The sequence below is a fragment of the Sinocyclocheilus rhinocerous genome, unplaced genomic scaffold (genome assembly GCF_001515625.1).
Source record: "Sinocyclocheilus rhinocerous isolate Xijiao unplaced genomic scaffold, SAMN03320098_v1.1 scaffold1042, whole genome shotgun sequence".
NCBI classification, from domain to species: Eukaryota; Metazoa; Chordata; class Actinopteri; order Cypriniformes; family Cyprinidae; genus Sinocyclocheilus; species Sinocyclocheilus rhinocerous.
In genome coordinates, this window is record NW_015640510.1 from 96,249 (window position 1) to 110,373 (window position 14,125).

Here is a 14,125-nt window from a genome sequence, read left to right on the forward strand (position 1 = left end):
TGAATTTTCAGCATCATTACTTCAGTCTTCAGTGTCACATGATCTTCAGAAATCATTCTAATATGCTGATTTGCTGCTCAAGAAACATTTCTGATTATTATGAGTGTAGAAAACACTTGTGCTGCTTCATATTTTTGTGGAAACCATGATAATAGTTTTTTAAGATTGTTTGATGAATAGAAAGTTCAAAAGAAAAGCATTAAAAATTTTTTTAAAAAATATATATTTTTAAAGATTGAAGAAAGGAATAATGGTTCACATTAGGGTAAATCTAGACACAAACTGCTTCTTACTGGTTGAAGGTTGTTCAGACATCACACATCCTCATCACAGACTGAACTAGTTCTTTCTTTCTTTCTTTCTTTCTTTCTGTATTTGGTGCTTCCATTGGATGTGGGAATGTGAGGAGTGTTTCTGTAAAATATTTCAAGGTCCTGTCAGGACGTGTGAAGGAAGACGTTATTTGGCTTGAGGTTGTTGTTAAGTTGCCCTAAAATGAGCTTTATTCAGCAGCACAAATACTTTTTAATTGCGTTTGTAGTACTCATGTATTAAAATGACTGGCACAGACTTGGATTTTTAACATCTGGAGGTTGGTGTTTAAGTAAACTATTAAATAACGTCTACTGTTTATCTTTTCAGTTAAGAAGTAGAAGCAAATAATTTAACAAATAAACCACTATTTTGGCTATTCTAACATATTTCCACTTTTGATGAATAGCCTGTTCTATTTTGGCAACTTGTTTAATGAGTTAAAAGCGTAATGACTTTAACAATCAGTGTTATTAAGTTGAAGTGAACAGAAGTGGATGGATTTGCATGGCTTTTCTCTCTGTTACATCATGTCTCAAGAGCTTTGTGACCACAATCTTCTGCGGTTGTACTTAAGCCCCAGTTCAAGACAAAATGCATTAGATTACATATTCCCCTGCTTTTGATCTTTCTAGGCTATGGCTTTAGCAGGTGAGCGCTGACCGCAAAGTATAGGCCATTTATTTCAGACTTTTGCAACAAAGAGATGGTGCCGATCTCAATAAATGTCATTTATGAGCTGTTGAGAATTGCGATGGCTGTCAGCCTTCGTACTAGACAGACGGGCACGACGAGCGCCAAGACCCGGTGTGGTGAGATCTCTCTGTTTCTCGAGTCAGCACATTTCTCTTTTCAGTTCCTCCCGCAGAAAACCAGAGAGACAAAAGAGGGAGATCAGAAGGAAAGCACAAATGAGAGCAGGATCAAAAGAGGATAAACGAGGCCAGACGGAGTGCAAAGAAGAGAAGCTCGCCATGATCGAGACCACTTTTTTACACACATGAGAGGACACTTATAGAGAATGACAAAGCGCTGCCAGAGATGGACTCATGGCCTTGTGAAAAAGAAGTGTGTGTACTTCAAATAGATAGTATATTTTTTAAAAACTGTACTTGCAGATAATGTAACAGCAATGAAAAAAGGCCACTTAAGTGACACTTTCATGACTGTTTCTTAACACGCTTGTGCACTTTGCAATAATGTCAAATGAAAAGTTTTAAAAGTCAGTTTTAAATTTTAAAGTACATTTTAAATCACCGATTTAAATAATCTTTTGTGATGTTTTAAAGTGCACTTATTTGACTAACTCAATATTACAATTAAAGTAAATGTACTAAATTAAAATGTCATTACAAATGTGATTACAAATATATTTAAATACATGATATACACGTTTCAATAGAAATTACATTATAGTATATTTTAGTTTATCATAAATGCTTGTCAGTACATTCACTTTAACCAGATTTTAAAGAGAATAGAAGTAGATATGACAGATGTACTGAAGTCCTACGTAAGTCAAAAAAGAAAAAGAAAACCATGCTTAAGTTCAACTAGTTGCATTTAATATAAATTATAATACATTTTCATTTTTCTAAACAGTTCCAGATTAAGGTTTTAGGAAAAGGAACTTTTTTTTTTTTTGGTGCTGAACAGAATAATATAAGGTTCCATAAAGAAGGATGCTTTGAAAGTGCTGTAGAACCTTAATGGTGTTGTTAAGCAGTGTTGGGGTAAGTAATGCGAGTTACGTAATCAGATTACTTTTTTCAAGTAACTAGTAAAGTAACGCATTACTTTTTAATTTACAAGAGAATATCTGAGTTACTTTTTCAAATAAGTACTAAATACTTTTTTTTTTCCAATTTATTGATTGACAGCTCTCCTGTCCCCATGTTGAGAGAAATCAGATGTTACTGTAGTTCTAAAATAAATATGAATATGCATTAATTCATCTCACTCAAAAAAAAAAAAACCTGCAATAATTAAATGTTAAACAACACAAATATCCTTTATGTATTTAATCCCATTCTATTAACCAATGTCTTTGCTTCTGACCTTCGATGATCCAGTTCAACTGTACTAATAATCAAAAATTACTCTAGACGAACATTAGTGTGTTGAAATTTCTTCTTCTGCATTCTACTGTACGGACTTCAAACTGACTTTCCCTTCAGCCTGAGGCTTATTCATTTCACTTCTGGTGTGAAAAGGCTTTTATATTTGCCAAAAATATAACTTTTAAAAAAAACAAACAAACAAGCAAGCCCTGTCCAGATTTAAAAAGTAACGCAAAAGTAACGTAACACATTACTTTCCATAAAAAGTAACTAAGTAACGTAATTAGTTAATTTTTTTATGGAGTAACGCAATATTGTAATGGATTACTTTTAAAAGTAACTTTCCGCAACACTGTTGTTAAGTATGGACAATGTGAACCCTTCACAGTAAATAGGGTGAGCTTTGATTTCATGTTGACTTTAATAAGTGCTTGTGTTCTCTGGAATCGTTTGATCTGTCTGAACACAAACTATACAACAAATACGAGATGAAAAGTGTGATGAAGTGGACAGACGCGCACCTCCTTTTCCTAGAAATTCCCAACTTTCCTCTGGACTCTCCAGCACTGAGCCTGTAAATCCCAGTGTGGCCCTCAGACGGTCCCGGGCTCAGACAGTGACGTGCAGAGGGGCAGCTTTTTGACCCGGATCGCTGAGGGGGGATTACTCTGAATAAGCACACCCTCTTTTATCTGGCTGTGTGAAACCCAACCAAAACTCTTCTGTTCTTCCATATCATCCACTAAACCCAAAATAAATTATTTTTACAAATAATTTTTTGTAAAATAATGAGCTCACATATAGTTTCCCTGGAATTTTGCTGGACATTTACCCTCGGACGGCTTCTTTTTTTTTTCTTCACATTTTATGTTGAGCCTAAAGGCCTGTTCACACCAAGACAAATATTTGGCACAAAACTTCAGTGCAGTAAACATTTTAATTTTATGTTAATGCATCTGTTAAGAACGACACAAACATTTGCTTTTTTCTTTGCCATTGCACTGTGAAGAAAACTGGCCAACCTATAAAATGCTCCAGGGATGACATAATTCCATTGTCCTGAAATCAATGGATGAATGGGTTTTTGGTTAAATGACTAAAATAAGGTGAACACAAGTTCAAGATATTTTCATGTCAATAATTCATCGGTAATACCCTCTTATGATTTTTACATTTACATTTAATCATTTAGCAGACGGTTTCATCCAAAGCGACTTACAAATGTTAAGAACAATAAAAGCAATCAGACCAACTAGAAAGCAACAGTATACAGGTGCAGTGACAAGTCTCAGTTAGTCTAGCAAAGTACACATAGCAAGTTTTTTTTAAATGAATTAGAAAAAAAGAATAGAATAGAATAGAATAGGTAAGTGCTAGTTTTAATTTGTCCGGGTGTTGACGAAAAAGATGTGTCTTTAGACATATTTTGAAAATGCTGCTGGAATTGAAATAGGCGGGTCGTTCCACCAGCTGGGAACAGTCCAGGAAAAGGTTCCTGCGAGAGATTTTGTGCCTCTTTGGGATGGCACCACGTGGCATCATTCACTTGCAGAATGCAAGCTTCAGGAGGGCACTTAAATCTGAACTAGTGAGTTTAGGTATATTGGTGCGGAGCCAGTGATTGTCTTGTAGGTAAACATCAGTACCTTGAATTTGATGCGGCGGCTATTGGCAGCCAGTGCAAACTGATGAAGAGAGGTGTGACTTGGCCTTTGTTTATCGGTTCATTGAAGACCACTCTCGCTGCTGCATTCTTGATCAGTTGCAGAGTCTTGATAGTACATGCCAGAAGGTTCTCCAAGAGAGCATTACAAGAGTACAGTCTGGAGAGAACGAGAGCTTGGACAAGGAGTTGTGTGGCCTACTCTGATAGGAAGGGTCCAATCTTCCTATTGTTGTATGAGGCAAATCTGCGTAGTAGCAATTATGGTCTGTGAAGCTTAACTGATCATCCCGGGCTGTCCTGGAAGGAATTATGGTTGACGAACCTAGCTGTATAGAGAAGTTGTGATGAAGTGCTGGGTTGGCAGAGACCACGAGCAGTTCTGTCTTAGCAAGGTTGAGTTGAAGATGATAGTCCTGCATCCATCCAGAAATGTCTGTCAGGCTGCAATGTGAACAGCCACCGTTGGATCATCTGGTTGGAATGAGAAGTAGAGTTGAGTGTCATCTGCATGTTTCTGAGAAGTAGAGTTGAGTGTCATCGCCATGTTTCTGAATGACAGATCCTAATTATGACATGTAGATGGAGAAGAGAAGTGGTCCAAGCCCCGAGCCCTGAGGAACCCCAGTACAAGAAGTTGTGACTTAGAAACCTCACCCCTCTAAAACACCCTGAAGGGTCTACCTGAGAGTTAAGACATGAACCACTGGAGTGCAGTTCCTGAGATGCCTATCTTCATGAGGATTAAAAGGAGGATCTGGTGGTTAACTGTGTCAAAAGCAGCAGACAGATCCAGCAAGATGACTAACGAGGATTTGGAAGTTGCTCTTCCCAGTCTCAGGGCTTCAGTAACCGGAAAGGATAAGTTTGGAAATGTCTGATTCCGAGAGTGGAGAGAAAGAGGAGAGAGAGTGTGTATCTGTTGCTATGATGTGTTTGTCAGTTTGTGGTATGGAGAATTGGCCGCTGATTGTTCTTGTTTCATTTATGAAGAATATAACAAAGTCGTCAGCTGTAAAGGTCTTTGCACACTGAGTCCGAAATTCTCATTTGAAATTTTTGCAAGTTAAAAAATAAATACGACCTCACGTTGTGTCAATCACGTTTACACACTGCCTCCAAAACTTTCGTCCGTCATAAATTTTTTTTGGATCAGATTCGATTTTCTGCGCTTTCGCATCCGTAGCAAGCATTTTAATAGGAAAGGATGACGAATATGAAAAAAAAAAAACTACGAAAAAATGCATACAAAAATTTCGGACTCAGTGTGCAAGGACCTTAAGAGTTGATGAAGGAGGGGTGAGGGGGAGGAGGACAAAGAAGTGAAGAGACGGTTTTGAAAAGTGTGCAAGAGTCCGAACAATTGTTAATTTTGTTGTGGTAGTATGTCATTTTAGCAGTGGAGACATTTGCTTAGAAGGAAGAGAGGAGTGACTGATACGAACAAAGGTCGGTAGAGTTTTTGGATTTGCGCCACTTCCTCTCTGCAGCCCTGAGCCTAAAAAAGAAACATTTTCTAAGACAGCCCTGTTGAAAAAAACAGCATATGCTGGTTAGGTATGTTTTGAAGCATGGAAGCTGGTTTGAACTGGTTTATGCTTGTCCTTTGTTGGTTGTAAGCTGGTTATGAGCTGGTCCCGAGCAGGAGTTGCTTAGGACCAGCTCATGACTAGTTTAAACCAGCTCATGACCAGCTAAGGACCAACTAAGGACCAGCTTAAACCATCTCAAACCAGCTGCAATGCTTCAAAAATACCTAACCAGCATATGCTGTTTTTTCAACAGGGAGGTACAGTAACATGTTTTTAAAGGAAGAGCTGACCAAAGATTAATGGTGGTGATGTTGGAGTCATGTGACCATGGTGTAACTAGTTTGAAGTCTAAATTTAGCTTTTATTATTGCCAATTGTATTTAGGCTTTAAAATCCATGAAAGTTGTGTTCAGTTATAAAGATTACCATGTTAAGGAGAATATGCAAAAATCATCATCACCAAGAATCATTATCATCAGCTTATTTTCTACAATAATCCAAAAGCCAATGGAAAAAAAATCATATATTGTGGTTTTTTTCATGCGAACCATGGTGGAGCTAACTTCACTTTTCACTCCATATGGCATAACGAGCAAAGTCAAAAAAATGTAACAGATATAGCAAAAAGTTGCATTTCATCACTTGCTCACCAATGGATCTTCTGCAATAATTTATTTCAACCAATAACCAATAAAAAGTCTTCCTCCATAGAAAAAGTCATCATGTCTGAATAAGAAGAGAAATATGCACAGATGAAGTGTGTTCAGTTATAAAGATTACCATGTTAAGGAGAATATGCAAGAATCATCATCATCAAGAATCATTATCATCAGCTTATTTTCTACAATAATCCAAAAGCCAATGGAAAAAAAATCATATATTGTGTTTTTTTTCATGCGAACCATGGTGGAGCTAACTTCACTTTTCACTCCATATGGCATAACGAGCAAAGTCAAAAAAATGTAACAGATATAGCAAAAAGTTGCATTTCATCACTTGCTCACCAATGGATCTTCTGCAATAATTTATTTAAACCAATAACCAATAAAAAGTCTTCCTCCATAGAAAAAGTCATCATGTCTGAATAAGAAGAGAAATATGCACAGATGAAGTTAAAAACATCTTGTGGATTATCGTGCTGTTTTTATCAGCTGTTTGGATTCTCATTCTGACGGCACCCATTCACTGCAGAGCATACATTTGTGAGCAAGTGATGAAATGCTACATTTCTCCAAATGCCACTTGGTTTGATATTTTGAATATCAATGCAACGATAGTGGTACATTTTCAAATGTCCAACTGTGTATATTTTTTGCATGAGGGAAGAGCTTTTATAGAACAAGAAAATCATTTTGTCATTGCATTAGCTCTTTATAAAGGCTTACAGACTATAAAAATCTATTGATTACCCTAGAAGCATGTTTTGGCAGCACAACACCTGAAATGATCGCCTAATAGCCTGTTGCCTTTAAGTTCTTCGATCACTGAACACGAGCCTCTTATCAATTGCAATTACTGTAAAAGCATCTTTTCAAAGCAGAGCTCCAGCAGTAAAATGCTCTGTCCCTGCCAATAAATGAGAAATACGTCAGAATTACAACATTTAAGACCATATTTGTGCTCAGCACTTGTTGAAAGTCAATGTAACGGGTGCCCAGCAGCAACTATGCATGTAACTGCACAGCAACCATAGAGACCAACTATTAACTTTAGTTGACAGGTCACAACTAGATCTTCTAATTTATTTAAATAGTATTATAAAGAAACTTGCTATATTTTTAAGAAAACTTGTTAGGCACTCAAGGCTGTGTGTAGTGGCAAATTATGGCCTTTAGTTGTGACTATATTCAGAATGTATATAGTATGATTTCATGTACCTGATTGCTAAAATAAGGTAATTAAAACAAACTCTGTCAACACATTTGCTGGATTAGAATGTTTTGGCTATTGTAAGCATATGGTTTGTGCACTGATGATGTCATCCTGCTCTTAAAACAGACACGCTGAAGCATTTTCCTAAAGGGAAAAGTGGAAACAGCACATTTCTAAACCTCTTCTAATATTGCTTTGCAGGATTAAAGACCCAAACCCAACTAAAACCTCATGTGGTCTATTTTTCAGGAACTGATGAGATCTGAAACAATAATATTTCAGTATCATTGAAATATTTACTTACATTTTTATAGTTAGGAATGACATGACATCTTGTACATTTTACAGGTTGCCTTATTCAAAAGACATTTTTCACAAATATAAAATATGAAAATAAATAATGTAAATAAAGTTGTGACAGCAGTTTTTAAATGTATGAACATAAAATAATAGTAGCTTCATAACATTACGGTTGAACCACTGATGTCACATGGACCATTTTAACGATGTCCTTACTACCTTTCTGGACCCTCAACGTGATAGTTCTGTTGGTGTCTATGCAGGGTCAGAAAGCTCTTGGATTTCATCAAAAATATCTTAATTTGTGTTCAGAAGATTCTTGCGGTCTTGCGGGTTCACAACGACATGAGGGTGAGTAATTAATGACATAACTTTCATTTTTTTGGGTGAACTATCCCTTTAAATTCTTCCACACCAAAATCATCCAACTCTGCCTTTATGGACCTTGCTTTGAGCACCGGGGCTCAGTCACGCTGGAATAGAACTTGTTCACACAAAGTTGAAACATTTCAACACAGGTTTCCACTGCTCCAGAGTCCAGTGTCGGTGCATGCTTTACTTGGTTTTTACTCTTGGTGATGTGAGGCTTGCATGCAGCCACTTGGCCATTGAAACCCATTCCATGAAGCTCCTGCCACACAGTTTATATGTTTATATTATGCCAGTGGATGTTTGGATCTCTTCAGCTCTGGAATCAGCAGAGCACTGGTGACTTTTACACACTCGGTGACATTACATGGTCTTCTGCTTCGAGTTGCTGCTGTTCCTAAAATCTTCCATTATCCACTTACAGTTGAAGGTGGACTATCTAGCAGGAGTGAAATCTCACAAACTAATTGCAAAGGTGGCATCCAATCACACTACCATGTTTGAATTCACTGAGCTCTTCAGAATGACCCTGTTTTTTGCACATATGTTTGACTGCATGGCTAGGTGCTTGATTTTATTCACCTGTGGCAACGCATCTGATTGAATCTTCTGAATTCAACAATTAAAGGGATAGTTCACCCAAAAATGAAAATTACCCCATGATTTAGTCACCCTCAAGCCATCTTAGGTGTATATGACTTTCTCCTTTCAGACGAAAACAATCTGAGTTAATTAAAAATAGTAAAAAAAAAGATTTTGAAGCCCAAAAAAAGAGCATCCATCCATCATAAAAAGTGCTCCACATGGCTCCAGGGGGTTACTAAAGGCCTTCTGAGCGGAATCGATGCATTTGTGTAAGAATAATATCCATATTTAAAACTTTATAAACCATAATCTCTAACTATGTAGGTGTAGTGTAAGCTCCGGTGAGAATAGTTTTGATTACAGCAAAGGAAAACCACTCTCTCCTCTTGGCTTATATTGAAATCCTCCGACATTTTTCTTTACAAATCTTCGTTTTGTTCCTCTAATTCATGACAGGTGCTTTGATTTGCTCTCTCCTCTGCACTTCTGCGTTCATCACTTCTCACCGGAGCTTACGCTACGCCTATGTCTTGCGTCATCCGCAGAAGTGCCACTCTCTCGTGAACGCGCGAACGAAAGTTAGCAGAAGATTACAGTTTATGAAGATGTAAATATGGATATTACTCTTACAAAAATGCATCGATTCACTTCCGGAGGCCTTTGTTAAAGCCCTGGAGCCATGTGGAGTACTTTTTATGATGGATTTATGCACTTTATTTGGCTTCAAAATCTCGACCACCATTCACTGCCATTCTAAAGCTTGGAAGAGCCAAGACATTTTTTAATATAACTCCGATTGGATTCGTCTGAAAGAAGTAAATCATATACACTTAGGATGGCTTATGGGTGAGTAATTCATGGGGTAATTTTCATTTTTGGGTTAACTATCCCTTTAAGAAGTGTGTCCCAAAACTTTTGTCCATATAGTGTATGTAAAATGGGACATGGCTATGTTTGATTTTGGTCAGCCTCTCTGTGCTGCGGTTTTGTATGAGTCAAACCATGATTTCGTTGTTAAACCACTATGAAGAATCAAAAGCATTTTAGAAATGATCAGCGCTAAAAGTGAATCGATGCTGAATGAGAATTGATTTGTGTGTGTAAATCAGAACAGGACAGAGCAGATGTTGCTAAAAATGTTTTATGGTTCTTCACAAAACACAAGGTCCTGTTTAGACTGTACTGAGAGATGTTGTGGAAAAAGGGACGTCTGACACACACACACACACACACACACACACACAGATGATGTTCAGACACATTTTAAGGCCGTTTTAAAAGTCCTGCATATCAGCATCCATGAGGACGATCAGTCCTGAGTTTAAAAGGGTCTCCTTCCTCTTCCACCACCTCTTCCTCCTTCGCCGCCTCTTCCTCCTCCTCCGTCGCCTCTTCCTCTTCCGCCACCTCTTCCTCTTCCTCCTCCACCACCTCTTCCTCTTCCTCCTCCACCACCTCTTCCTCTTCCTCCACCTCTTCCTCTTCCTCGTCCTCCCCTGTTAGAATGTAAGTGTCCAGCCGCCCGTCTGATCTTCCTCCTCTCCTCATGATGGTCACGTTCAGCCTGCTGTTGAAATCGCTGCCTCTCCGTCTGACGAAATACAAGTATAAGAAACAATTCACGTCAAAGCCAAAATGATCCACAACTTGTCTAATTCTTTTTTTAGAATTTGTTCCGAAAGGTTAAAAAAATGTCTCGGCTGCATCTGAGCAGCGTTGAGTTGTGACTAACTAAAAGCAGTGACACAGTAGACTCAGCACAACAATAGCTCAGCTGTTTTAAAAATAGTGTGGCTTTTCCACTAACAGAGTAGTGGTCACTCAACTCACTCAAGTTGTAATCAAATGCGTTCGAACTCTCTCTTTCAAGAAGTACTGGGAAACTTGATTCATTTTAGTGATTCATCAGCATTCTTTAGTCATTCTTTTGTTTGTTCAGACTCTTCACGGAAATAAACCCGTTCAAAGAAAGGTCCCTGCATGGCATTTTACATTATTTATAGTGAAATACAGCTTTGAAGTTAGCACTGCTGTCCATCAGTTTATTTTTACTCTGTTCTAGTTTTGATAGTTTGTATAGTGTAATTTATCTATTCAAGCTTACTGAGGTCAACTTGACTAAAATGGATAGAAAAGCAACCACTGCTTAAACTTGGAGAACTAAATTCCGAACAAATCCACTGAGAACAATCTAGTGTTTTAATTCTTTGTCCTATTGTGAATGTAGCACAACCACAGAGAACAAGCAGGTGTTTTCATGCAGACACCACATTTGCTGAAGGAATAGTTTGTCCAAAAAATGATCAAAGTGTACTTTTATTTTAAACTTAAAAATAGCTGTTGTTTTTCCACAAACAGAGAATGGTTGAGACGGTCAAGAACAAATTATGTTTTATACTGCCAATGAAAAGATTGGGGTCACTGATTGTTTTTGTTTACCTAGCATAGGCAGCATTTATGTTATCAAAAATATAGTAAAACAGTAATTGTGTAATATTATTACAATTTAAAGTATCCTTTTTATGTGAATATATTGTAAAATGTAATTTATTCCCGTGATTAAAGCTGAATTTTCAGCATCATTACTCCAGTCTTAAGTGTCACATGATCCTTCAGAAATTATTCTAATATGCAGATTTATTGCTCAATTATTGATTTTACTGAATTATTATTGCTCAGTTATCAAAAACGGTTCTTATCGCCAATGCTGAAAACAGTTTTTGTATACAAAATATTTTTATGGAACACTTTTTTTGTTTTTTTCAGGATTCTCTGAGGAACAGTAAGTTCAAAATAACAGCATTTCTATGAAATATTCCTTATATTACAATCCTAAACATCTTTACTGTGAGTTTTATTTAATGCATCCTTGCTAAATTAATGTCTTTAAAAAAAAAAAAAAAAATTGTACTGACCCCAATCTTTGAATATGAATTGTGTCACGCTTCCTTGAGAACTACAGCAGATCGGGTAAATCATCACTGAACAATTACACAAGCTATTAAATGACTTCAGAAGACTTGGATTATATTGCATGAGTCATATAGACTACTCAAACTATCCGGTTGCTAAAATATTTTCAGGTTCATTTAACAACCCAACAAAGCAGCTAAGTGATTTTGTGTACGACAGACAGGAGGAGTATGGGAATTAAACGGGCGTGTGAGCGATCAAAGGACAGAAAACCACGGTGAGAATTCAGGGCATACAGAAGCCATTCTTCAGTCTTTGCTGTGAGTCAGCAGAAATCTGAGCTGGGAATGAGTCTGACCCAATTTTACCACACCATAACCTTCAATCGACCAAAGACAGAACAAGATATCGCAGTAACAAATGAAAACCCATTCAGCATTCTTCAACTTGCATTCTGCAGATGTTTCAGATGAATCATCAGTAGAATCAAATGAGTGGAATAAAGCCTCAGTCTGCACAGGTGGCCATCTTCATTCTTACCTTTTTGAGAGTGAACGTGAGCTGTTTGCTTCCAACTGCTGTGTCACTGAGGTTTAGCCTCCCTGAGCTCTGCTCCCGCTGGAGTCGCTCCTCCAGAGACGTCCTGAGTGAGGTCAAACAGCGTTACGTTCAAGTGTGAAAACACAGCAATTGAGCAAAATAATGACCAAAAAAAAACAAAAATCTTTTTACTTCTGTAATGTGACTTGAAAATCTTTAACAAGAGAAAATAGTGAAGGGAGGACTACAAACATTTCTCAAAAGCCTGATGATCATGTTAGATATACTGTATATTTTTTAAAATAAATTTACATATATTAATATTAGATTCTTCTAAAAAACGATATCAGTCGGAAAAAGTTATTACGTTGTAACTAACAAATGTGAAGAAAAACAATTTTTCCTTAATAATAATGTGCATTCAGGAAGCGTTCCCAATAAGACCACGAACACGTATTAATAATGCAAAATAGAGTCAGTTTTGATTTCATGTTGACTTTAATATGGAAAACCCCTGCTAGGTTAAGTGTAAATGATTCACTGAGTAAAACCTCAAGTCTGAGAGCGTTAGACGATTGTCTAGCACTTTTAAACCCATTAGGAGGTTCAGGAAGACGTGCTCGCTATATATGGCACGTTCACTAACACGTGTTACCTGTCAATAAACCACCCACTGCACGTCAAACATGGTTAGGACGGGACAGCCATTACTGACCGACACCGAGTGCTAGTATAGCTGTTCTAACAGCAGTTATTAATATTAAAGGGCACGTATCATGAAAATAATTTAAAAAAAAAAAAATCTACATTTTCCACACAATCAGAAACTATGGGTTCAGTGCGTTTAGAAACTTATAGGGCTGCGCGATTAATCGAATGCGATTGTCATGCGCATTTTGTTAGTAAAGCCGGTTCTGTAATCAGCAGGAAATCATCATCACGTGCTTTCAGATGGAGCAGAATTTACTACAAATATACTTTATTTGAATGAAAATTATAATAAGAACTCAGATAAACCGTATATTGCCGTAGTCGTGTGTTTATTAGTTACGTTGAATCAATGAAAGCAGTTGATTCTTCTGTTTATTCAGCTGCAGCGATAGGCATTTTCTGGGTTTCTTCTGCGAGGCGTATTTGGAGTTTCAGCGCGAGAGCGCCCTCTGGCCTTTGGATGGAGATTTACTGCTGATCACAGAACCGTGCTTCACTGAAAGATACGCATGACAATCGCAGCTTCTGTCGAATCGCGATCTCGATTCCATTTCGATTTATCATGCAGCCCTAGAAACTTAGTCATTTCTAGATCCCTAATCATTTCAGTAGCACAGGGCTGATCATTTTGTGAGTCAGTATAATGCAGCTTTACGCACAAGTCTTCAATATGTACTTGTGTCTTCAATATGTGAGCAATCAATCAGTTTGAATGCAAGGGTTAGCGCACGTGCGCACATATTGACATTTTTTAACGTTTTATGCGACGTGCAGCAAGTGTATGTTAGGTTATATCCCGCCGGTTCATATGTACGTATCTAACCTCCGAACCACGCAGCAGATTCGTTCTGAATGAATCTCTTCCCAAATCGTCCCTCCTCCCCAACATTTTAGTCTCGTTTTTATTCGTTGACGAAAATGTCAATAGATTTACGTCATAGTTTTTGTCATTCAAAGAGAGTTTTAGTTCGTTATCGTCTCGTTGTCGTCTGTGAAAAAAATGTCGTTGACGAAACTTATGACGAAAATTATTTGTCAACGAAATTAACACTGCCGGGTTCATCCGCTCGCCTGTACACATAATTTATATTTTTAATAATCTGAATACTAGATGTGTTTTTTTTATATCACGTCTCCTTCCACAAAGCCGCGTTAAGATTTTTCCCACTGACTTCTTTTGAATTTGTTCATTTTGTTCATTCTGATTAATTCACTCATACATTAAGTGACCATTTCTAATGATTACATCTTTATGCCAGTAATGCCAG

The 14,125-nt window shown here is 37.4% G+C and overlaps 1 protein-coding gene across 5 annotated transcripts in view; it reads right to left on the bottom strand.

Annotated features, from left to right (window-relative positions):
* Positions 1–9,818: 9,818 nt before the first annotated feature.
* The window catches only part of nol10 (nucleolar protein 10), a 31,289-nt gene continuing 26,982 nt past the window's right edge, over positions 9,819–14,125 (bottom strand). For 3 of the 5 annotated variants that reach the window (XM_016569486.1, XM_016569484.1, XM_016569485.1), the window contains exons 20-22: positions 12,147–12,249; positions 10,167–10,284; positions 9,819–10,124 (exon numbers count right to left, since the gene is read on the bottom strand). In XM_016569486.1, the coding sequence (XP_016424972.1) occupies positions 10,015–10,124; positions 10,167–10,284; positions 12,147–12,249 (331 nt within the window). In that variant the 3' untranslated portion in view covers positions 9,819–10,014. Of the gene's footprint in view, positions 10,125–10,148; positions 10,285–12,146; positions 12,250–14,125 lie in introns of all 5 variants that reach the window. The other 2 variants (XM_016569487.1, XM_016569488.1) reach the window with 2 other exon arrangements.